At 39.5% G+C, this 27,787-nt stretch overlaps 2 protein-coding genes across 11 annotated transcripts in view; one reads left to right on the top strand and one right to left on the bottom strand.

Annotated features, from left to right (window-relative positions):
• The window catches only part of Rrp6 (exosome component Rrp6), a 260,688-nt gene that overhangs the window by 195,460 nt on the left and 37,441 nt on the right, over positions 1–27,787 (bottom strand). For 5 of the 10 annotated variants that reach the window (XM_069508645.1, XM_069508644.1, XM_034983266.2 and 2 more), the window contains 2 exons: positions 25,646–25,720; positions 22,470–25,150 (listed from right to left, as the gene is read on the bottom strand). In XM_069508645.1, the coding sequence (XP_069364746.1) occupies positions 24,764–25,150; positions 25,646–25,720 (462 nt within the window). In that variant the 3' untranslated portion in view covers positions 22,470–24,763. Of the gene's footprint in view, positions 1–22,469; positions 25,151–25,645; positions 25,721–27,787 lie in introns of those variants that run through there. The other 5 variants (XM_069508648.1, XM_069508649.1, XM_069508650.1 and 2 more) reach the window with 2 other exon arrangements.
• On the top strand, positions 5,530–20,902 carry LOC138404509 (tudor domain-containing protein 7A-like). Its single transcript, XM_069508702.1, has 9 exons — positions 5,530–5,544; positions 9,680–9,723; positions 11,670–11,784; positions 12,250–12,436; positions 14,927–15,114; positions 16,117–16,258; positions 17,384–17,611; positions 19,639–19,758; positions 20,382–20,902. Exons 2-9 carry the CDS (start codon positions 9,693–9,695, stop codon positions 20,625–20,627), a joined length of 1,257 nt encoding a protein of 418 aa, XP_069364803.1. The 5' UTR covers positions 5,530–5,544; positions 9,680–9,692; the 3' UTR covers positions 20,628–20,902.

Below are 27,787 nucleotides of genomic sequence, written 5' to 3'. Positions count from 1 at the left end.
TCGCTATTCTTTTTTTATAATATTGCTTGAAGTACGAGGATGCCTTACTGTATGTTAGTACCTACTCACTATCTTCTGTGCTTACGGAGAGAAAAATTTAAAAAATATGAATCGACTGTTAGGCGGTAGGTACGAAGTTCGCCGGGGCAGCTAGTTATATACATATAAATAAAAAATATTATCAGTTCACAAAACTCAATTATGCTACAACTTATAGAACACACTAGCTGATGCCCGCGACTTCGTCCGATTTATATTTTTCAAAAACCCGCGGGAACTCTTTGATTTTCCGAGATAGAAAGTAGCCTATGTGTTAATCTAGGGTATAATCTATCTCCATTCCAAATTTCATCCAAAACCGTCCAGCGGTTTTTGCGTGATTGGGTAACAATCATCTACACTTTCTCATTTATAATATTAAGGATAATAATAAAAAGTTCGTAACGCGATCGATCGTAGCTCCGTAGCGCCTGCGACGCATGCACGCGACCTATCGGCGTCGGAGTTTCGAGATCACTGGCGGGTGTGCACTGTGTTGGCGGGCGAGCAGGGCGGGCGGCGGCCGTTTGACTATAAAGCCAGTGTTGCCAATGCAAATTTTTAGACAGCCGTGCTTCAGCCGAGATATCGGGTCGGATGTGATTGCGATGTGGCAGGAGCGGTGGTCTGCGGAGATTTGGGGTGACGAATTGCAACGCTTTTTCCCAGACGTATCCGGCAGGCTCGGGGCCACCTGGGTCGCGCCGGACTACGAGACCTCACAGATCCTCATCGGACACGGCTGTTTCCGGGCGCGCCTGCATAGGATGACGTTGTGCGAGAGCCCGGCGTGCGAGTGCGGCTTTGGCGACGAGGATAGGCACCATGTGCTGTGGGAGTGTCCCCTTTATGAGGACTTGCGAGTGACGATGTTGGATGGGATCGTACGCGGGGAAGCGGGGCCGGTCTTCTACACGGACCTCGTCTCATCGGCGGGGAACTACAACCGGCTACGGGAATTCGCGCACCATTGTACAGGTGCCAGGACGGCACCACGGAGGAGCAGCAGCGGAGATCACAGCTGTATTAGTGACGTCTAGCCCCCAAGGGGGGAGAGTGAGCATAAGGGACAAGGAAGAGACAAAATAATTTGTAGGGAGTCAAGAAGGCGCCCCGGGAAAATGCCAAGAGCAAGTACCGAACGGGCGCCCTCCCGCGATTCGGCCCATATAACCGAGAGGTTGGTGGGGCAATGGGAGGTGGAGGGTTGTCCCTAGCCGTGCTTCAGCCGTGTATGTTAGGTAAAATAGCCGAGTTTATAAGTTCCGCAAATTGCTATTGTGTTGCAGCCATGTCTCATTAACATCGAAACGACGTCATTTTGACGTCAGCCGAAATAAAAACATACCATCAGCTCGAATTCTTGAAACTTCAGAGTAATGCTCACGTCACTGAAATGGCAGCCACGCGCATTAGATGCAACAAATACAAGTGCCAAATGGCACTGTTTTCATGTGTTGGACCGTATTCCCGGTAAAAATCTCATTTTTTTTTGTAAAATTTTTCAATCATAAATTACCTACCTAATTAGCAAAAAGCCGCAGAATTGGCAACGACCAGAGGGTTGCAGCCGTAGGCCGTGGGTTTTATGGTCTGAAAGCCGTAGAACAAGGTGATTGCCGTAGCATTGGCAACAAGTATAAAGTATAAACCGACTAGCTAGGTACACCCGAACTGCGTCGGACAAACACGATGTCTCGAGTCTCGACCCTGCGCGTTTCGCCACACATTCATACAGCTATTTATCTATGGATTAGGTAGGTATAAGGTACTAGGTAGTAGGTAATATGTGTAGATAGGTAGGTAGGTAATAGTAGTCTAAATCTATATATATAAAAGGAAAAGGTGACTGACTGACTGACTGACTGACTGACTGACTGACTGACTGATCTATCAACGCACAGCTCAAACTACTGGACGGATCAGGCTGGCATGCAGATAGCTATTATGACGTAGGTATCCGCTAAGAAAGCATTTCTGAAAATTCAGTTCCTAAGGGGGTGAAATAGAGATATGAAATTTGTGTAGTCCACGCGGACGAAGTCGCGAACATAAGTTAGTTTTTAATATTAATTTGTGATACAAATTGCATCGATAATACTGATCACGATAAACAAAATAGTGTCTTGTCCTATAATTACCTACTGTAAGTATAAAGGAAGCAATGTAGCAATTGGGTATTGAATATTAATATTAATTGAATGTGAAAAATATTATTACCTTATTATACACTAGGATAAAAATAATGACGTACCTACACTGAAAAAAATATTAAAACCCAACAAAGATTTACAAAGTTACAGGCATTTTAATTTTGGAGTGGGAGGGTCTTCTACCCCTTTCTCGCAAAACGAAAATTAGTATGAAACCGCACGAAGCTACTATGGCATTAGTAGGTGTGACGTCAAACTGCTGTATCGCTATCTCTGTCTAATCCGAAATATTTAAATGCTTATAATTTTTTTGTTATTTGATCGATTTAATTAGTTTTTTCAGTTTACGTCATTATTTTTACTCTAGTTTATAATAAAGTAATAAAAACATTGGAGTCAAATACCCAATTCTTATGTTTGTGATCCTTGTGACTACCTACCTACCTACTTTATTAAAATGAAATGAGTCGAAATGATAAAATAAGACCATTATTATAGTATATCTATTGTTTTGTAAACGTTTTGAATGTTGGTAAAGGTAATTCAAAAATGATTTAGTACATATTACTTAAAAATCATGTCATTTCCTTGTTCATCGAAGCTTGAATTGAAAAAAAAACATCAAGTTACGGGTAATCTGAAAATCCTCTATTCAGTGTTGCCAACACGTTTGATAATTATGGGAGAGCGGGAAAATATTCAAAATTATATTTAACCAAAAATAATAAAATTCTGTGTATTTATTAAAAACTCTCTCTCCCTCACACCTAAATATATAAAAGTAAAAGGGGACTGACTGATCTATCAACGCACAACTAAAACTACTGCACGGATCTGTGGCGAAATTTGGCATGCAGATAGCTATTATATCGTAGGCATCCGCTAAGAAAGGACTTTTGAAAATTCAACGAAGGGGTAGAAAAGATTCAGGGGATTCAGGCGGCGCAAGACCGTGGCGTGGAAGTCCCACAAGAGACCTGCACAGCAGTGGACGTCTATCGGTTGATGATGATGAAGAATACATATATATTTTAATAATTATACATTTTTATTACACTAGCGGCACGCTATGATGGCCGGTTTGACACATTACAATAGTGATGTGGAATGTCAATTTATTCTCGAACAAAAAACAATTAAGTTTTGTTTTTGTACCTGATTAAATAGGTTTAATAAAACAAAAATGTATATGTTTATTTAATTTATTTGAACGAACTGAATATTTGAACGAAAATGAATATACATACTTTATATGCACACAAGAAACATATGAATACAAAAGATACCGAAAAAGGTGCCACAAAAGGCCATAATTAATCAGATTCGTCCATACTACTATTTTCACTGTCGTCACTGCTATCATCACATACATTAATAATTATATGTTCGTTTTCTATAATATTATCTATTTTCACATCTCTTTCATAATCTTCCCTTATTAATTTAACAGTTCTATTCACAACCTTTTCCCAGTCTCCTTTAGTCACATGTTCACAAGCTTCTTCTAATAATTTTAGCATTTTTTTTGTGGTAAATGGGGGTTCTGTATTGTGTCTTGCAGCATATCCCTTAATTTGAGCCCACACCAACTCAATCGCATTATACTCACAATGGTAAGGCGGTAACCGTATAACTCTGTGCCCATGTTCTAATGCTATTTCGTCAATGACGTATCGGATCTTGGTTGGTTTGTTTTCTTTTAAAAGACGTACTAATTCCGCTTTTAACATATTCATGTTTGCATCTACGCCATTTTTACGAAGCCATGCGACGATATCAGCTTTCTTTTGGGATTGGGCAGGTGGCTTGTCAATTTGCATCGAGTGGTATGGGGCGTTGTCCATAATTATAATAGATGGTTCAGGGAGGCTACACAACATTGAGGTAAACCATTCAGTAAACTTTTCTCCATTCATGTCTTCATGATAGTCTCCAGTGGTTTTTGACGCAAAAGCCATGAGAGAACCTTCGACAAACCCGTTGATGGTTCCGGCGTGACAAATTATAAGTCGCGATCCTTTTCCTACAGGAACTTTGGAAGTAGATGCTGCTGTGTCATCGTTCCAAGAACGGCCTACAGTATGGTTAGCATTAAGCCATGTTTCATCCAAGAACACAACATTTTGCCAATTTTTGATTTCTTTCACTTGCCGTAAAAAAGTATACCTTGCCATCGCTATATCAAATCTTTCCATCAATATTTTGCGTTTGTTACATTTTTTGTATCGAAATCCAATGGTCTTCAAAATCTTCGTTAAAGAACTTTCCCCACCGAAGAATAATCCAGCTTCCTTCAGTGAATGCACCAACTTTTTTCTTGTTGGATACTCCTTCTGTAAATAGTAGCCGTAAACATGTCTTCGGATAGCATCGGCATCAAAGCTATCGATGCCTACGACTGGTTTTGCTCGTTTTCTCTTTTTTGGTGTGTGAAGTTTATTTTCTTCTGTGCCAGTCTCGCCATATTTTTTTTTAGTTATCCGTCTAACAGTTCGTTGTCCAATATTAAGCGCATCAGCTACGCGTTCAACCACTGACGTTATAGGTAAAATTGGCCCTCCATTTTGAGCTTCACGATCGAAATAGTTACGAAGGCGTATTAGGAACTCACGTGTCTGACTATTTAGAACAGTTCTCTGCGTACGTTCGGTCATATCGACGAAATCCACAACAAAGGGCTTGAACAGAGTCCAAATTAACGAGCAAGGGTCAACAGTAATGCAGTATCAATATTTGAAATCCAAAGCCAGGTCAAAACTATATCACAATCGCATTGCACTGACAGTTTATACTTTTCGAAGCAACGTCAATTCGAAACTGCTTTGTTTTGCATTGAGCATTGACGCGAGTTTGCCGGAGGTAGTAGTTGTGCTAGCCAGCGATCCTATGTGACGATCGTATTAGATTCCATTTTTAAAAATTTATTGATATTTTTTTGCGATTTCAGAGGTTTGTCCACATAGTGAAAATTGTTCATATTCACAAGTACATTCACCCCTTAAATGGTGCAAACTGATTTTTCTACACTTGTATACATTTAAGAAATCAATTTAATAAATAAATTTTGAGTCCTAAACCTAAAACTACATTCGATAAAATTTATGAATCTCTGCACATCACTATCGTCAATAAAGTAATACAATTATTTCCTTCAAAGTCGTTATCAATTAATACGGAACTTCATGAGCGGACAAACGTCAAACCGGCCATCATAGCGTGCCGCTAGTTTAGGTAGGTAGGTACCTACGATAATTTTGCCGTCAAAAAGATAACCACGATGTGGGAAATGGGAATTGGATAATTTGAAGTTTAGAGCTGGTAACCCTCTTTTTCGTCAGACTGTTCTGTCGAGGTGAGCGTCGTGTCGGAAAATATCCAGAAAAATTATTATTTAAATGTTATTTGTTTGTATTCGTTTATATTATGAGTACTACTTTAATACAAACGAATATAAACAAATAATATTAAAAAATAACAGTGTTTTCAATTTTTTAACAGTGTTTAACCGTAGTGTGAGCGAGTGATTCAACATCAAACTCAAAAAAGACACAGGTACCTACCTACTTATTAAGTATCTTCGTACTAGTCTCAAATAAATCCGTTTTAACCGATATTTATCTTGGAAAAGTCATTTGAAATTCGAACGTGATGAACTTATTGTGTACAGTGCGTAAATTTTGAAAACGTACGGTTTGTTAATCGTAGTACTTTTTTGGCATGACGTATAACGTTGTTGTAGGACCTAGGTACCTACTCTTTTTTTCTTTATATTAATAACTAGCTGATCCCCGCGGCTTCGCCCGCGTAGATTTAGGTTTTTAAAGATCCCGTATAGCCTATGTCACTCAGGAATAATGTAGCTTTCTACTGGTGAAAGAATTTTTAAAATCGGTTCAGTAGTTCTAAAGATTACCCCCTACAAACAAACTTAACGACATTACCTCTTTATATAATACTAGCTGATCCCCGCGGCTTCGCCCGCGTAGATTTAGGTTTTTAAAGATCCCGTATAGCCTATGTCACTCAGGAATAATGTAGCTTTCTACTGGTGAAAGAATTTTTAAAATCGGTTCAGTAGTTCTAAAGATTACCCCCTACAAACAAACTTAACGACATTACCTCTTTATATAATAATACAACGGGCCGTGCAGCAGAAATCGTAATATTTTAATTTCGCCATAACTTCAAAACCAAACGTCCAATTTTAATCATTCAAAGACCAAATATTATCTCCACAAACTGTTCTTAGTGATGAAATCATTTATTTTGATAAGGATTAATAGCATGAGTAAAATAAACGCGTTTAAATGTAGTCCAAAAAAATTTCAAGATTTTTAAATAAAAAAATGGTTGCTGTGCCTCACTCGACATAGATGGGTATAGTGTGTCGCGGACTTTTTTGTAGATATTTATAAGATCTACAATTAATTAGAACATTTTATGGTTCTATCTTTTATAGTTTAGGCAGCGTACGCAAAATAAGTAACTTTTCTGGTTGATTTTTTACACCTTGTGTCCGAAAAACCCAAATATCTTACGGAACCCTATTTTTTTCCAAAATAAAATATAGCCTATGTTACTCGTGGATAATGTAGCTTTCGAATGGTGAAAGAATTTTTAAAATCGGTCCAGTAGTTTTTGAGCCTATTCAGTACAAACAAACAAACAAACAAACAAACAAACAAACAAACAAAGTTTTCCTCTTTATAATATTAGTGTAGACAACGGGCCGTGCAGCAGAAATCGTAATATTTTAATTTCGCCATAACTTCAAAACCAAACGTCCAATTTTAATCATTCAAAGACCAAATATTATCTCCATAAACTGTTCTTAGTGATGAAATCATTTATTTTGATAAGGATTAATAGCATGAGTAAAATAAACGCGTTTAAATGTAGTCCAAAAAAAATTCAAGATTTTTAAATAAAAAAATGGTTGCTGTGCCTCACTCGACATAGATGGGTATAGTGTGTCGCGGACTTTTTTGTAGATATTTATAAGATCTACAATTAATTAGAACATTTTATGGTTCTATCTTTTATAGTTTAGGCAGCGTACGCAAAATAAGTAACTTTTCTGGTTGATTTTTTACACCTTGTGTCCGAAAAACCCAAATATCTTACGGAACCCTATTTTTTTCCAAAATAAAATATAGCCTATGTTACTCGTGGATAATGTAGCTTTCGAATGGTGAAAGAATTTTTAAAATCGGTCCAGTAGTTTTTGAGCCTATTCAGTACAAACAAACAAACAAACAAACAAACAAACAAAGTTTTCCTCTTTATAATATTAGTGTAGATACCATAATGAAACGTTCAAAATCTTTATAACTACCATCGTAAGTGATCCATCACTACAGTTCTTGCAATTCACGAAGGCGAGTGTGATTGTAGTTACGTTGGATACACGGACATTGCGTTAGTGTGAGTGCATGTCGGACCAATCAGTCGCGAGCAAGCGCTCCCAAACGCACACATTCAGTGTACGTTACTTATACCGATACGACTTAAACACAAGCATGTGCCACTCGCCTTCGTGAATTGCAAGAACTGTAATAACACTAATTTCTTTTAACCGAATTCTATGGTTCTCAATTCGGCCCTTTTTTAACGTACCTACCTATGTAAGTATGTACCTAGGTAGGTGCACCGATTTTTCCGAAGTTTCTGGACCGATTTCTATGTATAGTACGCGACAGGTTGAAATGGCAAATTAAAACCAGCGGGGCGATTGTCTAAAACCTGCATCAATCATTATTACAATCTCAATTGTTCTGATTGGCTGAATTTGTGCGATTCTTGTTGCAACAATGAGCAACAATGCATTGTGGCCAATAGTGAGCGAGCATTAACCAATCAGAGATGATTGCGATCGTGACATTGTAGCTGTCAAACAACCGCGGTAGGGCCACTGCACAGTCCACGCGCTGACTGGTGCGGTTGAGCGCGCGTGAGGTGTGGGTGTGCGGGGCGTCCCCCCGCCTCATACCCCGTTTGCCGTCTCAACCTGTCACGGACTGAAGGTGTACAGGTAAAGTCGGTTCGCTTACTTACGGTCGCATTTGTGTCGAATCACTCGAACCGCCTTCGCACGTGCGGCGCGTCTTGTCAAAGGCACCGCCCGTGACTTCAAAACTTGCCGCCTGGGGTGTACACTGTACAGTGTACTCCAAGGCTCCGACACTTTGAGGGAGGAAGTGTCTATTTTACTTTTATTTGTTTATTTACCTACTCATATTTGTCATTAAAATTCTCTTTACTTTTATTTTTTATATAAATTCGTATTTTGTTACAGTATACCTAACCATAAACATAAGGTCCGCCATACATGGACTGCTCGAGCGGTTAGCCAGTGATCAACATACACGGACCGCTCGAGCAGTCGGAGTCAACAGCTTGAAGCTGCCATCGAGCAGTTAGCTTAAATGCTCGATGGCAGCTTCAAGCTGCCAAGCAATTTCAATGCGGGCGGGAAGCGTGCGCGACGTGGAATGAGGAGCGCGGGCAGAGGTAACTGCGCGAGAGCGGTCGACAGCTCGAGCAGTCAGTGTATGCCTGGCGACTGCTTGACCGCCCAACCGCCCGAAGCAGTTGCAACTGCTTGAGCGGTTCGTATATGTTCGTACGTAGAAGTCTGTAGTTCAACACGTAGTCGCAGCTTGAAGCAGTACATCCTGACTGCTTCAAGCTGTCCGTATGTATGGCTGGTCTTAAATATAATATTATCATAAACACGGGTCTTCTCTCAGAATGAAAATGGGTTTAAACATGGTCTACCATGCTGACCAAGTGCGGATTGGCAGACTATTCAGAGATTCTGTTTTATTCTTAGAATAGAAAAAAAAAATTAAAAACGGTAAAAAATAAAAGAAAACATTAAGTGTACCTGCGGGTGACGTACCGACACTATGTTAGCGAACGCACTATAAACGTATTACTTACTATTGCCGCTATAAGAACAAGTAGTACCTACTAAAATATCAAATAGACCGCCATAATAATTTATCAAAACCGCCCAAGTGCGAGTCAGGCTCGCGCAACGAGGGTTCCGTACTACAGTCGTATTTTTTCGACGTTTTGCACGATAATTCAAAAACTGTGATGCATAAAAATAAATGAAAATCTGTTTTAGAATGCACAGGTGAAGACCTTTCATATAATACCCCACTTGATATAGTTATCTTTCTTTGAAACACTAATTATTAGTTCATGACCACATTTTTTTCCCCCCGAATGTCAGCTATAAGATCTACCTACTTGCCAAATTTCATGATTTTAGGTCAACGGGAAGTACCCTGTAGGTTTCTTGATAGACCGACAGACAGACAGACAGACAGACAACAAAGTGATCCTATAAGGGTTCCGTTTTTCCTTTTGAGGTACGGAACCCTAAAAATTAAGAAATGTTATTTCTTCTACGATCGTACGCAACGCTTTGTGTGCGAGTCTTATTATGTTAAATAAGTATACTTACATTTTCTTTCAAGGTGGTGCGCAATCATGGAGGAGTCATACATCGATGCAGTTTTGAGTGAGTAGTCTATGGAGTAGTCAAATCCTCAAACCTCACTTGTGGGCACTATTGCTGTATTGTACCCATTCATTAAGCATAAAATAAAAATAAAAATCTTTTTTATTCGAATAAACTTTTACAAGTACTTACGAATAGTCGGATGCATCTACCACTGGTTCGGAATGCCTTTCCTACCGAGAAGAACCAGCAAGAAACTCAGCGGTTGCTCTATTCAAATATTTGATATAGGTACAAGATTATGCCATGTATAAAATAGTATTTGCAGTCTTGTGCGTTGCTGGAACGAGCTGCAGGTCAAATCCACGCTCTTTTATCATTTAGATAATCTTCAATTGTGTAATATGCTTTTTTCAGGAGCATATTTTTAATAGAATTTTTTAAACTTGTGCAAAGGTAAGTCCAAAATAGTTTGCGGGATTTTATTATAAAAGGTAATACCCATACCCACAAATGACTTTTGGACTTTCCTGAGGCGGAAGGTAGGAGCTGCAAGCTTGTCTCTGTTTCTTTATAATCGGTTGGAGGTTCCAGAAAAACTCATCTATATATTATAAAGAGTTAGTTTGTATAAGATTGTTTGTAGGGGGTAATCTCTGGAACTACTAAACCAATTTTATTTAAAAAATAATCTTTCACCAGTAGAAAGCTACATTATTTTTGATCCAGGCTATATTTTATTTAGACAAATTAGAGATCCTTACGAAAATTGTAACAAGCTACCAGTGCGAAGCCGGGGCGGGTCGCTAGTATACTTACTAGGTAACAAAATTGTTTATTAGAGGGATTAGAGGTACAAAATGAATTGTCACGCGCCATTTTACTTTGTGTTAATTGTCACGTCAAAAATACGTTTTTAGTGGTTTTTAATCCTTATTTTAAAGGTGAACCGTACTTTTGACAAGACAGTTGACCCATACAGTTAAAATGGCACGTAAGAAGTCATTTCGTACGGACTATAGTGATCCTAGTCACTACTATTCATAATATTAGCAATAACTAGCTGCCTTCCAGAGTGGACTGACGTGAAAGTAGTCATTGTTTTTACGCAAAGTCGAAATAATAATTTCCGAGTGCTAGTAAGCGAAGTATGCTCAAAGTGGCCACCTTAGCTTTGAGTTAAAAAAACCTATCGAACGATTGATTTCCCAAAAGAATTTTATACTGCGAATGCTGGGAAAAGACTTTATTGAATTTATTATATATCTGAAATTTATATTCTCGCAAATTAAAATATCTAAGATGTACCTATCTAAAGTATATAAATGTTTAAATTACCTTAACTTGTAAAAAACCGCTTTGCCCGTGCGGTCGCCTAAAGCAGCCATGGGGGTAAGAGCAACGTGGCCAGTCCCAATGTTACCGAATTACTACCTAGCGGAAATATCTACGAACCTCGCTGGTTCCCCGCAACTCGCCCGTTTTCGTCTATCCAGTACCGGTGCCAACGCGAGCGCGTTGCATGACGTCACTAAGCTAGGTTCTCAGATATTTCCGCCGGCTTATACTGCCCAGCACGGGGTGGAGGATTTTTTGTGCGACAAAAGTGGCAATTGTCGCGCTATTATTTTAAATAACAGAAAAATGAAAAGTGATCACTTTGCCTCCTATGACCGCTTTGAGCACATCCACCGATATATTAAACTAGCTTATGCCCTCGACTTCGTCCGCGTGGACTACACAAATTTCGAACCCCTATTTTACCCCCTTAGGGGTTGAATTTTCAAAAAGCCTTTCTTAGCGGATCTCTACGTCATAATAGCTATCTGCATCTGCATCTGCAAATTTCAGCCCGATCCGTCGAGTAGTTTGAGCTGTCAGTCGATCTGTCTGATAAATCAGTCAGTCAGTCAGTCACCTTTTCGTTTTATACTTATATTTAGATACATTATACCTATTGAAAAATGTCTCGGTATGATATTTGGTGACGTGCAGTGTTGTGACAGGGTCAAGCTATCGCGAGCGCCATTTCAGCCCGTCAGTGGACGAGCTGGAGCTGCGGCAGGAACTCTCCAAGTGTAACAACGGGATGTGGGCTACAGACATGGGAGAACTGCTCAGGTAACTGTACTTGGTAACGTGCTATGTCGTGACAGGGTCCAGCAACCACAAGCAGGTGGAGGAGCTGGAGAAGGTGGTTGGACGATCTGGTACGAAAGACACAGAAAGAGAGTTTATATATTAGAGTCAGACAGAGAGAGAGGCACTAGGCATTGTACTACTATAAGTCCCGCAAATTGCTATTGCGCTGGAACCATGCCTCATTAACATCGAAATGACGTCATTTTGACGTCAGTTGATCTAATAATTCGTATTTTCAATTATCAAAGTGAGATAACTATATTAAGTGGGGTATCATATGAAAGGTGTATCACCTGTGCATTTTTTTTTATGAGTCATAGTTTTTGATTTATCGTGCAAAATGTCGAAAAAATACGACTGTAGTACGGAACCCTAGTTGCGCGAGCCTGACTCGCACTTGACCGAGTTTTTTTTGTAAATATTGATGTGACATAACGCCCACAGATTGGACTATATGACGGTACTTTACCTGGCCGCTAAGGCTAAAGACGTCCAGGTAAAGTATTTGCCGCGTAGACAGGACTATCTGCTTTTCTGCACGACCCGCCGGCCGACCTTCCCGCTGCCGCTGTCCGTCAAGAAACGCCAGGAGCCCTACCCTGTAGAAGAGGCTCTGCCATATAATCCATACGTGAGTGGCTTCAGAGTTCAAACCTATCCCATCAGACAATGATTGCTGGGCGGATCTTCACCGCTTGGCCGGAACGGCCGAGCCAGCGCCATGTACGAGACATTAAAGAAAACTGATCCTGGAAGGTTTTCATTGCTTGATGGGTCTGACCCTGCAAAGTAGGTCGCTAGTGTCTGGACCTGCGATTGCCGACCTGTTCTTAAAGCAACAGCCATCTTGATTGCGCCATTTTGGCACTTATAGCGCAGTGAGTGTCATGTGAGCGTACTAAGAACTAAATGTTAGTGATGAGCTATCAGTCAACATAGTGTCAAAAGACCATTGGACACCAAATGTCTTTTTTGATTTCCGATACGTTTGGTGGCGTTTGACTCGGCAAGAATGGCAATAATTGTCTTTTTTAACCGACTTCAAAAAAAGGAGGAGGTTCTCAATTCGTCGGAATCTTTTTTTTTTTTTTTTTTTTTTTATGTATGTTCCCCGATTACTCAAAGACGCCTGGACCGATTTTGAAAATTCTTTTTTTGTTTGAAAGGGTATAGTTCAAAGTTGGTCCCATTTCAATTTGGTGAAGATCTGATGAACATCTTCGAAGATAGATACTGGAACTCCTCAACGGATAAGAGTAAATTGCTCGCGATCAGTGTAATAGCTAAGTAAACAGTAGATTTTTAACCAGTCATAGCATAATTCCATGGGGCCACTAAAAATTGTGAAATAAAAATTTTTTACAAAAAAAATAAAAACCGACTTCGATACACAAACACTAAAAATTGAAAAATAATTTAATTTATTACCGAACATATTATGTATACAAGAGTTAATATAGTTCCATAATAATATTTTTTGGGGTCGGTGCCAATGAGGTGCCATTGTGGAGTCTCATAAAAATATGAAGTCTAGACGATTCGCGCAGCTAAAGCTAATTGGCACCGGCACCAAAAAGTATTATTATGGAACTATATTAAATCTTGTATACATAATATATTCGGTAATAAATTAAATTATTTTTCAATTTTTAGTGTTTGTGTATCGAAGTCGGTTTTTATTTTTTTTGTAAAAATTTTGTAGTGCACCGATCTTCCAGCGTACCTACTTGTATAAGTTCATTTCAGTCGGGTCCAGACATTTATTCATATTTCAAAAACAAAACAGGTCTTTAATGACATCGCTGTTGTTAAATTAAAATAAAAGAATATCTGACTGTTCATCTTTTCCTATTATATTCACCCTTAAATTTTTTATGGTAATTCATCATAATCATTTATTTTGCTTCATTAAAAATACTGTTGTGTAAGTTTTATTTAAGTGTGAGTTTGGTAGATGCATCCGACTATTCGAAAGTACTTGTAAAAGTTTATTCGAATAAAAAAGATTTTTATTTTTTTAAGTCTGAGTTCAAACTGCGTATGATAAGTATACTTAGAATTTAAAAACATTATTCATAAACGTTCAATAGTGCTAAAATGCTCTTATAACAGCTCCATAACTTATAATAGGGTGGACCCTACTATAAACCCTTCATAAAGGACAAGATGGCCGATGGCTGACTTGTCTTCGGGACAGCTGATAATTTGAGTGAAGTGAGGTTATTTTGTTTTGTTTCTAGTGACATTGTATTATTGCAAAATGTACATCTCGACCTGTCGCGACAGGTCGAGATGGCAATCGAGGTGGAGACCCGCATACCCGCACAGTCCCCGCGCTAACCCGGTGCGAGATAGCACGGGTGACGTGCGGGGCGTCCCCCCGCCTCATATCCCGATTGCCATCTCTACCTGTCGCATCGCAACACGTCGAGATGCCAACAATTTGGAGACACTTTTTTATCTTTAATGTTTTTTTTTGAACAAACAAAAATGAAAACAATAGTCACTTCACGGAGCGCAGACCATAAAACCCCAGTTTTTTGCCGTTTTGTCTATGAATTCATCAGAACGACAACATAACAAAGCGAAACCAGCGTATAGCGAGAATTTAGTTGTGAGAGGTTTATTGAACCTTTATGAATAAAGAAAGTTATGAAACGTTTAATAGGCCTAATGAGCATTTTAGCTAATGAACATTGTAAACCTTTAATAAGGGATTTTTATGAATAAGACTGTTAAAATATATTTCTGAAGGGGCAGCTTTCGGCTTCAGGACCAGAAATAAAGGGTCGAAAAAGTACGACAGTAGTACGGAACTCTCGTTGCGCGAGCCTGACTCGCACTTGGCCAGTTTTTTAATCATTAAGTGAATATCTACCCTATGGAGTCCTCAGTCTGAGCTCCGGTCATGGTCTACAGCTCTTACGAGCCAACTGTATATTGGCGATAGAATTGCGACGCAGTGTTTCACTAATGCAATTCTATCGATTGTGTTGTTTTTGTTTACACATATTATTTTACTGATTATTAATTATTATAGTGGTTTTGTAAATTAATTGATTGTGTACCAAGTGATTAATAAACAAATTCTAATTCTATATGTGACCCTTGCCCTGTGCAGAGAGAAGGCACATTTCCTGATGACTGCGTGAAACTACGTCAGGTCATCCCAGCTGCCAGTATCTCCGATGTGGCTGTTGGCTCCATATTCACAGTCAGAGTAGAAGAGGTATACTCTCCTACTCAATTCTGGATATTGCGGTTAGGCGGCGGCTACAATGCCAATGCCGAGCAAATGCAGGAAATGGAGTAAGTCTACCTTATGTAGTAGAAGTAGTGGAGAGTTCACTTCCAATACTTTCTTGAAGCAAATATCTACTTATATAATATTATAGCTGTCCCACTTCGACTAACAAATTAGATCAAGAGATCGGAGCCCAGTAGGTTTTGCTTCAAGTCAGTATTACGAGGAAGCAATCCAGGTATTATCCGTAGAAAATGACATCTCTTTAAAAGGAGATAGCAGATTTGTAGAGCGTTGTCTCTGTCGTTAAGACCGACAAAACGTCATATAGGTATGAGTGACAGGGACAACGCTCTACAAAGCCGAAATGTCATATTCTAAAGGCCGATGTACATTACTTTCTGCCGCGTACTGTACTTACGTAAAATCTGATATTTTGATTTTTTAAGAATTTTAGCTTCGAAGTGACAATCGCGTTGTCAAGGCGAATCTAATAACGCATCATTTATCAAAATCGGTTGAGCCGTTTAGTAGTTAAAAGCAGACATAGGAACGGACATACATACAGCTCAAACACTTAACCGTTCTTTGGGATTCGACGCAGTTGGAGGTACCTACAGCATTACCTACTTTGAATAATTGATTTGAATATTTGAATAGAAGATAAATATCTTGTTGTTCGTAGATAGAGTAATAAAGGTAGATACAGGAACGTTACTTTCTCATTCACACTAAAAAGAGAGCACAGATAAAGTTACTAATGTGATAAATAGAGACGCAGCTAACTTATTTTTTGTCCCTTATCGTGTAACCGGTTTTTTTCAAGAAGAAATGCAACTTTAGTTGCAAAACAAACTTTGGGAATTCGTGGCGTAATTGTATTTCTCATTAGTTATTTACTTGTTTTCACATAAAAAACGTTTAATATAATATTTGCATTTTTAGATTTTTTCTCGCTTGATTTTTTTTAAACTGGTTTTACGGCTCTGGGTTCTAGCCCTTTTGAGCCTTTTCTCGCTTGATGTCAAATACCCTATTGTCCATATAATTGAGCGTGTTGTCCGCAGCGAATATTACACGCGCGGCGCGGGCAAAGACCGCAAAGTTCTCCCGGGCGCCATAAAATTGGGCCACTATTGTGCCGCCTGCTACTATAATACCTGGTATCGGGCCGTCATCGTTAAACAATTGACGGAATCGGTGGTAAAGGTAATCCCTCCCTCAGGCAGTGGTCCGACCGCCGACGATGAACGAGAAACGAGTAGAACTAGAAACTTAAACGAGTTGGCGCTCAGCGGGAAGCGAGTATGTAGTTTCGATAGTTTTGTCGCCGGGCTATAAGCGAGTGTGCAAGTGCGACGAGCGATTACTCGCGACATTCGCCCGCGGTCGCTTAGTCCTGTGCAAACCTGCGCGCGCGTTACACGTGTTCAAGCAAGCGAGCATCGCTGAGCGATTTTATTTTTGAGAGCTCTCGCGACAAAACTAGTAAAGCGAGTCGTCGCCGACAGTATGAACAGTCAGAGAGCAACTTTTGATATATGCATCTCTTTCGTTTACACGGAATGTACATTTATTGTGCATTTCTTGAGAGAGAAAATCAAATACAAATACAAATTTCTTTATTGCCGCCGATCGCCGATAGTTAGTCGTTTTCTCGCTGGCGGTGGGACCACTGCCTAATCCCCTCTAATAATATTTTTTGATACCGCGGGAAATCTTTAATTTTCCGTGATATAAAGTAGCCATGTGTTAAGTCAAGATATAAGCTGTCTCCATAAATTTCAGCCAAATCCGTCGGACAGTAGTTTTTGCGTGAAAGAGTAACAAACACACACGCACACACATATATTTATATATACTTTTGCTTTTATAATATCAGTGTGAAGTGTGAAACTCAGTGTCTAACACTGTATGATAGCCACCGAGCCCATTTGTCATTTATTTTTAACTAGATGTTGCCCGCGACTTCATCCCCGTGGATTTAGGTTTTTAAAAATCTCGTGGGAACTCTTTGATTTTCCGGGATAAAAAGTAGCCTATGTCCTTCCCCGGGATCCAAGCTATCTCTGTACCAAATTTCATCAAAATCGGTTGAACGGATGGACCGTGAAAGGCTAGCAGACAGACAGACAGACAGACACACTTTCGTATTTAAAATATTATAAATACGAATACGATCAATTGAAGGTCTTCTAACGAAAAAAATATTTTAATATCGCTCAGTGAGGCAGCAATGTAGAACCAACCAATGTCAAACGAGCTCGGTGGCTATCATTCAGTGCTGAATAGTGAGATACCGAATCAGCACACATATGGTTGTGTGGTGGGCAGGTGCTGTTTATTGATTACGGTACGACGGACTGCTGCGCCCTGGACAAGTTGAGGCCGTTGCGGCGCGAGTGGGCGCTCCTGGAGGCGCAGGCGGTGCGCGCGAGGCTCGCGGGCGTGCGCCCTCCCGACGGCGGCTGCCGCTGGCGGCTTGACGCCGTCCGTCATTTCGTGCATCTGGTGCAGATTGAACAAGACTTTGTGGCGTGCGTGACCAGCGTGGACACTCTGGTAAGGCTTACTTAGTGTACAAGGCAACAAGTGACAATGGGCAGGGCAAGTAGTTCGAAAAACCGTGGCATATGCAAGTCCCTACAAGAATAATTTTAAATACATATCAAAAATTGCGTAACCGGCAGGAATCGAACCTGCATCTTCCAAACCCAGAGACCCAGAAGATGCAGGTTCGATTCCTGCCGGTTACGCAATTTTTGATATGCATTTAAAATTATTTGGTAATTTCCTTGAAGTGTAGGTAAAAACACTATCATAAAAATTATAAAAATATCCCTACAAGAAACCTATGTCCAATAGTGGACTTCTATCGGTCGTTGATGATGACGATGATAATGAACGGTTAAAGGCCGGACCGCATTACCACAGCGTTGCACAGCCCGTCGCGGCACACATGCCGTTCACTATAACCTGTCCCTGCCGTCATGTTAGCACCTTTGCTGTGTGTGCTGTATTCCTTAGAACTCAAAGTTTATTATTGTGTGAATTGGAATGGCGCCATCATAACATCAGGGGACATTTGGATGGTCTGTACAATTGTTGTTTGAGGCACTGCGGCGCCTCACCGCTCTGGATTTGAGTAAGTATTGGCTGCCACACGGCACACGGCCAGTGCGACACCATACCGCTCCGACAATAAGTGCAATACGCACCACCCCTCCCCGCCTCGTCTCTCTGGTACTTATTTAAGTATAGGTATATGAGCTTATTGGCTGTGGTAGCCTAGTGGTTAGGACGTCCGCCTTCCAATCGGAGGTCGGGGGTTAGAATAGAATTGAATAGAATAGAATAATGTTTATTCGAGGTATATAGGTGGTACATGGTGTAGGCAATATCGTCCTGTACAGCAGTGCAACACCTCGAACAGGTAGGCCACTCAGCTTGTGTTGAGACGTCGGGCCCCTCAGACACAAACCTCTAGAGCAAATATCTGAGGTACCAGATGCCCCAACGCTGATTTTCAGTGACCGCCTTTTAAATATTACCTAAACGTCAGTGGCATAGAATATATAAAGTTGGCGAGTAAATGGATAAATAAAATGAAATAAAGTGTTTAAAGTTTTTAAATTTAAAGTGATTTAGGACATAAAAGAAGAAATAAGAAATAATACATTGAAATAGATGTTGTAAATTGTAAGAATAGGAAAATTGTACGATAGTTTTTTTTTGTATAATAAAGAAAATAAAATAAAATAAAATAGGATAGCTCGCAAGGTGTGGATGAGAAAGTGAAATTTGGTAAGATAAATAAATTAAATAAATTTTGACTAAATCTGTAACTTTTGAATATTTAAAAGATGTTTTTTGAATTTTACTTTAAAAGCGCCGGAAGTCTGAGTTCGATCCCGGGCACGCACCTCTAACTTTTCGGAGTTATGTGCGTTTTTAAGTAATTAAAATATCACTTGCTTTAACGATGAAGGAAAACATCGTGAGGAAACCTGCATGCCTGAGAGTTCTCCATAATGTTCTCAAAGGTGTGTGAAGTCTGTCAATCCGCACTTGGCCAGCGTGGTAGACTATGGCCAAAGCCCTTCTTACTCTGAGACCCGTGCTCTGTAGTGAGCTGGCGATGGGTTGATCATGATGAGCTTATTAATTTTACTTCTTAGTTCTTGCACCATCCTGCGCTCTGGTCTATTAAATCCTTTCACCAAAGGTCGCCTTTGCACCCTTTGTAAAAGTAGTTTCTGTGCTCGGTGTGGCACTACTGAAAGCCATAAAGCGAAATAAGAAGAAGAAAAGTAGTTTCTTCTGTATCTTTTTTTTTGTTTGCATATATATTACTAAAATATTACAATAAAGCCTTAAGCTACCCTTATCTAATTACAGTGCTTGCAATTCACAAAGGCTACTGAACTTTACTTGTGGTAACGTCGCGTCGTTTACATGTTCATTGCGTAAGTGCGTGCATGTCGGACATTGGTCCGACATGCACGTCCTATGCATGAATGTCCTATGTTTCCACAGAACAGCGTCCTAGAAGTTGAGGTGTCCTATGTGAATGTCCTATGTTTCCACAGAACAGCGTCCTCGAAGTTGAGCTGTCCTATGTGAATAAGCACAACACTCACATCAATATCGCACGGGAACTGATCGAAGCAAATCGTGCGGCGCTGCGCTCTGACACCGCTGCTGGTGAGGTGAGTACCTGCTGACTAAGGTTCACTTATTTTTACACACGTAAGCGTGCCAGACACGTGCCATGGCCGACACGATAATATTCATTTCTCCTATAGTCGACGCATTTTAAACTGAGTCGTCGAGTAATCTATCTATTTCGCTCGCACTTATCTACGACCTGTAAGAAAATATTAAAATATTACAGCCGCACTCAGAGTCGCTTAATCGTTACTTAAGTTTAGTTAAAACGAGACAGAGCTATATCTCTCACTTAAATCTGTCTCGTTTTAACTCAATCGTAAGTAACGATTAGCGACTCTGAGTGCGGCTGTAATATTTTAATATTTTCTTCGGAATAGTAGGTAGTAGAAATCAAGTCATGCATTGCGAGGGCAACTCCGTGCCAGACGCTCTTAAAGTTTAAAAGTATAAGAGGGCGCCCATTCGGTATTAATTTGCTCTTAAGGTTTTCCCGGGGCGCCTTCTTGACTCCTACAAATTATTTTATCCCTCCTTCTTGTCCTTCACGCTCACTATCACCCCTTGGGGGCCGGACGTCACTAGCGTCAGTTCAGAGTTCAGGCCCGATGCGATACACTCGTTCGTGGAGATGCAGACTAACTCCCTGTATTGCGATTCACAGATGGAGTTGTACACGTTCCCGTCGTTCGCCGCTCTGGAGAGTGGCACCGTGCCCAGCTTCGAAGAGCTGTTCCGCTTCATGCGCGACGGCTTCGTGGTGGAGGCCCCCCGCTTCTTCAACCAGCCGCCGCACGACTTTGCCTTCGCGCGCCTGTGCTGGTGGACCCCGCCCGTCCTACGCAGTCGACTGCTCGACGTGCTGCAGTACGCGTACGCGCAGCGTGAAAATAAATCACTCAAGTTCTAGTCGGATTCAAATTTCGAGCACGTTGGGCCTCGTACCGTAGTACAGGAAATAACTTTTTTTTTAATTTAATTTTTTTATAAATCAAAGGTCTGGCACGCGCTGGCCCGTGGTCCAAAAGGTTTATTCCTTTTCTTTGGGAAAAATATATAGATATATTCTGTAATTTATTTATTATTCTGTAAACATTAAGTACTTACTATGCATATAGAAAAAAATTACGTGTCTTTCTTTAGTCTATACATTTTTAAATAAATAAGAAAAATAATTATTACTAACCTCTTGTTTCATTTTTACCTAACTCTCAGCTTAGCCGCCTCGAATCTCCAGCTCTGAAAGTTGCCGGACCCAAGCTAAGAAGCCTTCGTCAAGCGAAGAAATTAAAGCCGGTGATACACATTTTTAAAAAAATAGATATAGCGAGCAAACGAGCAGTCGGGTCACCTGATGTTAAGTGGTTACCGCCGCCCATGAACATTTGCAGCACCAGAGGAGCCGCCGATGCGTGCCGGCCTTTTAGGAATTTGTTGGTCCGCCCCTTGAATAACCCCATGTTATTATCTAGTGGGAACACCGCCGATGGGAGTTGGTTCCACAGTTTGCACGTGCGTGGAAAGAAGGATCTGGCGCAGCGGACGGTCGAAGTGCACCAGACACCCAGATGGTGAGGGCGAAATTCCTTACGGTGGCGCGCGGTGCGGTTGTAGAAAAAAGAGGGTGGAATGAGGTCAAAAAGCTTCAGAGCACTCCCCATTATACATGCTCGTAAAGCCCGTGATACACATGCCAGCCAATAGTTTGCTAGGTGCTGGCAAGCTGGCACGGCAGGTACTAGCAGAGTGTCAGCGCGTGATACACATGCTTGTCTGGTATTCCCAGGTATTTATTCTGAGGGTATGCCGGTAAGTATCTAGAAAGGCAGCGTAGGTATACCGTGCCAGTGACGTGCGAGTTGAAGATCACAAAATGAATACTAATTAAGTATGTATAAATTAGTTGCAATAAAACCTGCTATCATATTAGTGAAGAAACTTTTTAGAGCTAGGAATAGTTGCAAAATACTTCACCAAAACATGTAAAATCAAAACCAGCACAAAAAATCCATTTTTTGTGTGCTGGGTTTTGTTTAGTATTTTTGTGACGTATTTTGCATGCTGCACTATCCTTGCTATAAAAAGTTTATTTACTAACTGGATGATGCCCGCGACTTCGTTCGCGTGGATTTGTTTTTAAAAATCCCGTGGGAATTCTTTGACTTTCCGGGATAAAAAGTAGCCTATGTCCTTCCCCGGCATGCAAGCTGCTGTCTTCTGTACCAAATTTCCTCAAAATCGGTTGAACGGTTGGGCCGTGAAAGGCTAGCAGACAGACACACTTTCGCATTTATAATATTAGTATGGATATAATACTTAGCGAGTTGCATTGTAACGCTATAATAATTATCTTCAACTCCTTTCTAGAAACCAGCATACCAGACACAAGCATGTGTATCAAGCGCTAGCATTCAATGGCATGTGTATCTGTTAAATGTGTATTCACTGGCTTAAACACGTCGGTCATCTATTCGGGAGGTCTGGGGCTCGATCCCGGGGACGCACCTCAACTTTGCAGAGTTATGTACATTTTAAACAATAGTGTCATTTGCTTGACACATGAAGGAATACGTCGAGAGGAAACATGCATGCCTGAGAGTTTTATCCATAATGTTCTCAAATGTGTCTCAAGACAGCCAATCCGCACTTGGCTAACGTGGTGGAGTACAGCCGAACTTTTCTTATTCTGAGAGGAGACCCGTTCTCAGTAGTGAGCCGGCGATGGGTTGCTGATGAAAATAAAACCACATAATGTTCACTTCTTGTTTAATAGTTTTACAAAACAACAATCGCATTACATACGAGTACATCCATTTTATTTTATTACAATACTGAGCTATGCTGCGCTGTGCTGTGCTATGCTTGCTCTATCGCTCCTCTTACATTATAACGAAGAAACAAACCTGCTACACTGCGCTTTCAGGGCGTATTCAAATTTGCCGCAGCGCTGCAGACGCGCTGTCTCCGCGCGGCACTTTGCGGCATATTTGAAGGCAGCTTTAAAACATAGCAACAGGATAGCATAGGATCGCGCGATACGTGCTGGCTCGCTCGGCATCGCATTGCCCACCTGGCACAGTCTTCCGTCTATCTCGCTTGCACTTGTGCGCATGCATGTCGCACTGTCGCATTCGTACAGCACACCACGCAGCTCAATGTTGTTTGTAGAAAAAACATAACGCCAGAAAGTGCGTACAAAAAGCTCAGCGCAGCATAGCTCAATGTTGGTTGGCCACCCTGAGTCGAAGAAATAAGCTTACTTACGAAATAAACAGTCCAAAGAACAAAACAGGTTAACGTAAAATCAAAAGCTATACTTTGTCCATTTTAAGAACGACCTTTTGACAGCTCACGCCCATGAAGTTTCGTATTGTGTAAGTTAAAATTTCATACAAATAATATTGTACTTCAAGGACGGGTACCGCACACTTAGGGCCGGTTGTTTCAACAAACTTTGACGGACACGTAACCTTTAAATATGGCGCTAACGAACGTAAGTAAAGAAAAAGCGTTGATTCAGCATCTATTAGCGCTAACGTTCGTTAAAAAGTTACGTTTACGTTAACCAGTGCTGGTGCCATTGGTGATCGTCAAATCAGTTCGTAACTTCATACTTCTTACAAACGGAATATTTTATTTACAAATTATAATGGAATCAATTTAATTCAAAGCTTTTAATGATAGTTTTTTTGAAGATTTTGTAAGAAAGAAAAAGTGTTTAAAATGCGAAGTAGCAATATTAATAACTATGTATATAATTTAATATACTTAAAATGAAATAAGAAAAGGATACGGAGAAGTAAGTTAATTTTTAGGGTTAGTTTCGCAACCAAAATAACAATGACGAACAGTTTTTTGTACAATGAAGCAACGCACTTAAATTAACAGATGTTAAAGTTCGTCTACGTCCGTTAAATTTTAACGAACGGATCTTACGAAGACCAATGGTTTGAAACAACCGGCCCTTAGAGATGTGCCACACATAACGATTGCTACGATCGTGACACAGATTACTGATAATCGGTAGAAATAAATGCTAGAATGTAAATAAGGTGTAATATGTTATTTAATCAGGAAGAACAAAATTTTAAGGTTGAAACCAATAAATTAAAATATTAGCATTATATAAAGTTTTACTTTCTCCTTATTATAAGGCATACAAATAAAACAACTAAAATAGTTTATTTACGTTCACTCAGCGAATGTAAATGCGTGTGACAGTTTGTTGCGAGTGACAGACTAACTACGTCAAAATGGCTGTCGCACGGACGGTTGACGTATATATAAGTTTTTACGATTATAATATTTATTATCATACTAATAAAATAATATGAAAATAAATATTATATTATATTTTTTTACAAAAAGAATCGATATCAATTATTGCGTCCTTTAGGACATCACTATAACTTAGCAGTCGTCGAGCTGTCAACAGGCCGTTCTTAAAATGGACAAGGCACGGACAAGATATAAAAAGAAAATAGAATTTTGAGAAAGGACTTGTCATTTTTGCTCTATGTGTCAACTGTCACGTCAAAAGTACGGTAGGTTATGGTTGGCCCCTTGGACCTTATATTAAGCAATTAAGGACTAAAATCGTACTTTTGACTAGACAGTTGATACAGAGCAAACATGGCGAGTCCTTTTTCATGCACTATAAGGAGCACCAACGACACGACGTTCGCGTCGCACGAGACAGTTAAGACCCAACGCACATATCGTATACTCAACACGTAATACTTACAGCTAAAGATAAAAAAAAACATCTTATAACAAAGGTTTTTTTCATAAAAAATAAATATTTAATTCCAAACTCGACTACCCTGCCATTGCGGAGTTCCACCACAGACTTTTTGTCTTCTATCTAAATATATAAAGGAAAAAGAGACTGACTGAATGACTGACTGATCTATCAACGCACATCTCAAACTACTGGACGGATCGGGCTGAAATTTGGCATGCAGATAGCTATTATGACGTAGGCATCCGATAAGAAAGGATTTTTGAAAATTCAACCCCTACGGGGGTAAAATAGGGGTTTGAATTTTACTTTTGATGTCGAAATTTAGAATAATTTGTATTGTTATAGTTATAAGGCGTGGGATTTTGTCGTGGCGTCGTATTAGAGACAATCCTAGAACCGTCTGATTCATCTTGACAAGTAGTTACATTAGATTGTCTGTCTATTTTTCTATTTTTATTGGTCCATATTTTTGTCTTAATTAAATTTAAAGTTGTTTGTCGGTGATCATGAGGCGGTGGTAAAGTGGAAGATGGACCGGCGACGTCACTTGCAGCTGTGTTCTGTTCCATCTGAACTTGAGCTTTAATTTGTTCTAGTTTGGCCAATATTTCAGATTGGATAATTTTATTTCCCTTTGAAATTGCCAAGATCTTTGCCTCTTTTTCTTTAAGAGTTCTCATCTCTTCTTCCTGTAAAAGAAAAGAAAAAATAATTGTTTTAAAACTATATTCATACAAAAACATCTATACTAATATTATAAACAGGAGTGACATACTTAGCTATAGAATAGAATAGAATAGAATAGAATAAATAGAATTTATTTTACTTTCAATAAAACTAGAGATCCCCACGAAATTTGTAATCAGCTACCCGCGCGAAGTCGGGGCGGGTCGCTAGTCCGTACGCTTATTATAAATGCGAGAGTGTGTTTGTTTGTTGGTTTGTCCTTCAATCACGTCGCAACGGTGCAACGGATTAACCTGATTTTTTGTATGAGTATAGATAAAGACCTGGAGAGTGACATTTTATCCCGGAAAATCAAACAGTTCCCACGGGATTTTTAAAAACCTTATTCCACGCGGACGAAGTCGCGGGCATCAGCTAGTAATATTATAAACTAACAAAAGTCCGCGTGGATGTAGTCTTTTAAAAATAACGCTTAGCCTAAAGTTTCATGGACGTACCTTCCCTAGTATCTTATAGTTGTTGTGCCGGCTGTAGGGCGGCAGGAAAGGGCGCACTCCGCCATAATACGGTACCTGTAGAGAAACAAGCTTTGAAATTAAACTAATTTATTTATTTAGGGCAATGAAGTAAAAACATATGTTTTTTTTAAATTTAGCGCTTGGCTGCAATCAGACCCGGTGGCAAGTGATGATGCAGCCTAAGATGGAGCGCGCTTGCCTAGAAGATGCCTATTCACTCTTGTCTTGAAGGTACCCATATCATTATTGGAGGGGAAAACTGATGCTGGAAGGGTGTTCCAAATTCCGTAATTTTTCCAAATTAGGGAATTTCTCATTGAAAAATAACAAAAAGTTTAAAGTCCGGTCAAGTAAGTTAGCTCAGAAATTAGGGTTAAAGTTTCAATGATTCCCATAGAGCAAAAAATTGCTCTGCATGTAGGGAACAGGGATTTGTGAAAAGTCCCCATCGATCCCATATTTGCAAAAAAAAATTATTCAAGTTTACAGTTCATAAAAACGGGATATGTATTTTCATTTTGCAGCTAAACGGATAGACATCGGATCGACAGATGGATCTCTACATAGTATATAACAAAGTCGCTTCACGCCGTCTGTCCCTCTGTACCTTAGATCTTTTAAACTACACAATGGATTTTAATGCGGTTTTCATCAATAAACAGAGTGGATTCCAGAATTGTTTTGTGTTAATTTGTTAAAATATGCCGATAAATTGTTTAAGTTGTCGGAAGACATCAAGCATACTGAGCTTTCGTCGAAAATGGTGTTATTCTTTTGAAATATAACAAAATATTACTGGTCTTATTCTTTTGGATTATAACAAAATATTTGCCGTCTGTTTGTTTGCTCGCCATTTTTATTATAAAAAAAACCACACAGACACCACATTAGTATCTAAAAGTAACCATTGTTAAAATAACCTCTAGCCTAAGCCTACTGATTCACTAACTCAGTGTCTAACACTGAATACCACCCACCACCACAATACAAGCCACTGAGCTAATTTGACATTTATTTTTTATCCATTGCAATTTTACGAAATACTACTAATCTACTATCGCACAGTGAAGCATCAATGGGGCCGATTCTCTAGTACACAATCTCTAAACTAATAAACTAAACTAAATTAACAGGTCTAAATCTAGTGCTTTCCTTTTCCGCAAGCAACATTACGAAAGGGATAGCAATAGATTTAGACGTGATATTTTAGTTTAGTTTAGAGATTGTGTACAAAGGAATTAGCCACAATGTATATGTAACCAATGTCAAATAAGCATAAAAATACTAATTATATATAGAGGTGCCTAAAAGTATGTATGTATCTAACTACACATTTAAAATTGTAAATGAAATAATTTTGTAAATTTATATTTTCAGTAATAAAAGGCTTTATTATTATAACCAATAGAATAACCTCTGCCTACTGATTCACTAGCTCAGAGTCTAAAACTGAATAATATATACCGAGTTCATTGAAGGTTTCCTATGAATAATTATTTAATATCACTCAGTGAAGCAGCAATGTAGAGCCAACCAATGTCAAATGAGCTTGGTGGCTATTATTTAGTGTTAGACACTGAGTTAGCGAATCATCCCGCTGCTGGTAGGATCAGGAGAACCCTCCCAAATCAATTATCTACAAAAAATTATATCCATCTATAGTCGAATTTTTCATTAAAAACACGTTTAATTATTTGTAATTTTCCCGGGATAAATGGATTTTTCTGAGTTTTTTCAAGGAAACGCATATGTACGTGGTATAATTTGAAACATCTCCTTTACGTAAATATATGTTTCATTGAGTAATTAGATGTAACCAAACATTTACAGCATGTGATTGAGTTTTGATTTACTGTACCAACAGAGTTGGTGATTCTTAGCAATCTCTATTTGCCCCCCAACATTAATTTTTCATAAAAAGCTACACGTAGGTAGCACTGGAAACGTTAAAAAAATGTTGTTTAATTAAAAATTCAACTATGGTCTCTTAAGGCATCACATCTCTCTCTTGATGTTGACAGCGAATTATAGCGAATTCATAAATTTTACGCTAGATATTGACCTCTATCTCCACAGCATAAAGCACAAATTTCTCGCGCAAAAAAAAGCTGCGATTTTTTT

The sequence above is a fragment of the Maniola hyperantus genome, chromosome Z (assembly GCF_902806685.2).
Source record: "Maniola hyperantus chromosome Z, iAphHyp1.2, whole genome shotgun sequence".
NCBI classification, from domain to species: Eukaryota; Metazoa; Arthropoda; class Insecta; order Lepidoptera; family Nymphalidae; genus Maniola; species Maniola hyperantus.
This window is presented reverse-complemented; position numbering and strand designations above follow the sequence as displayed.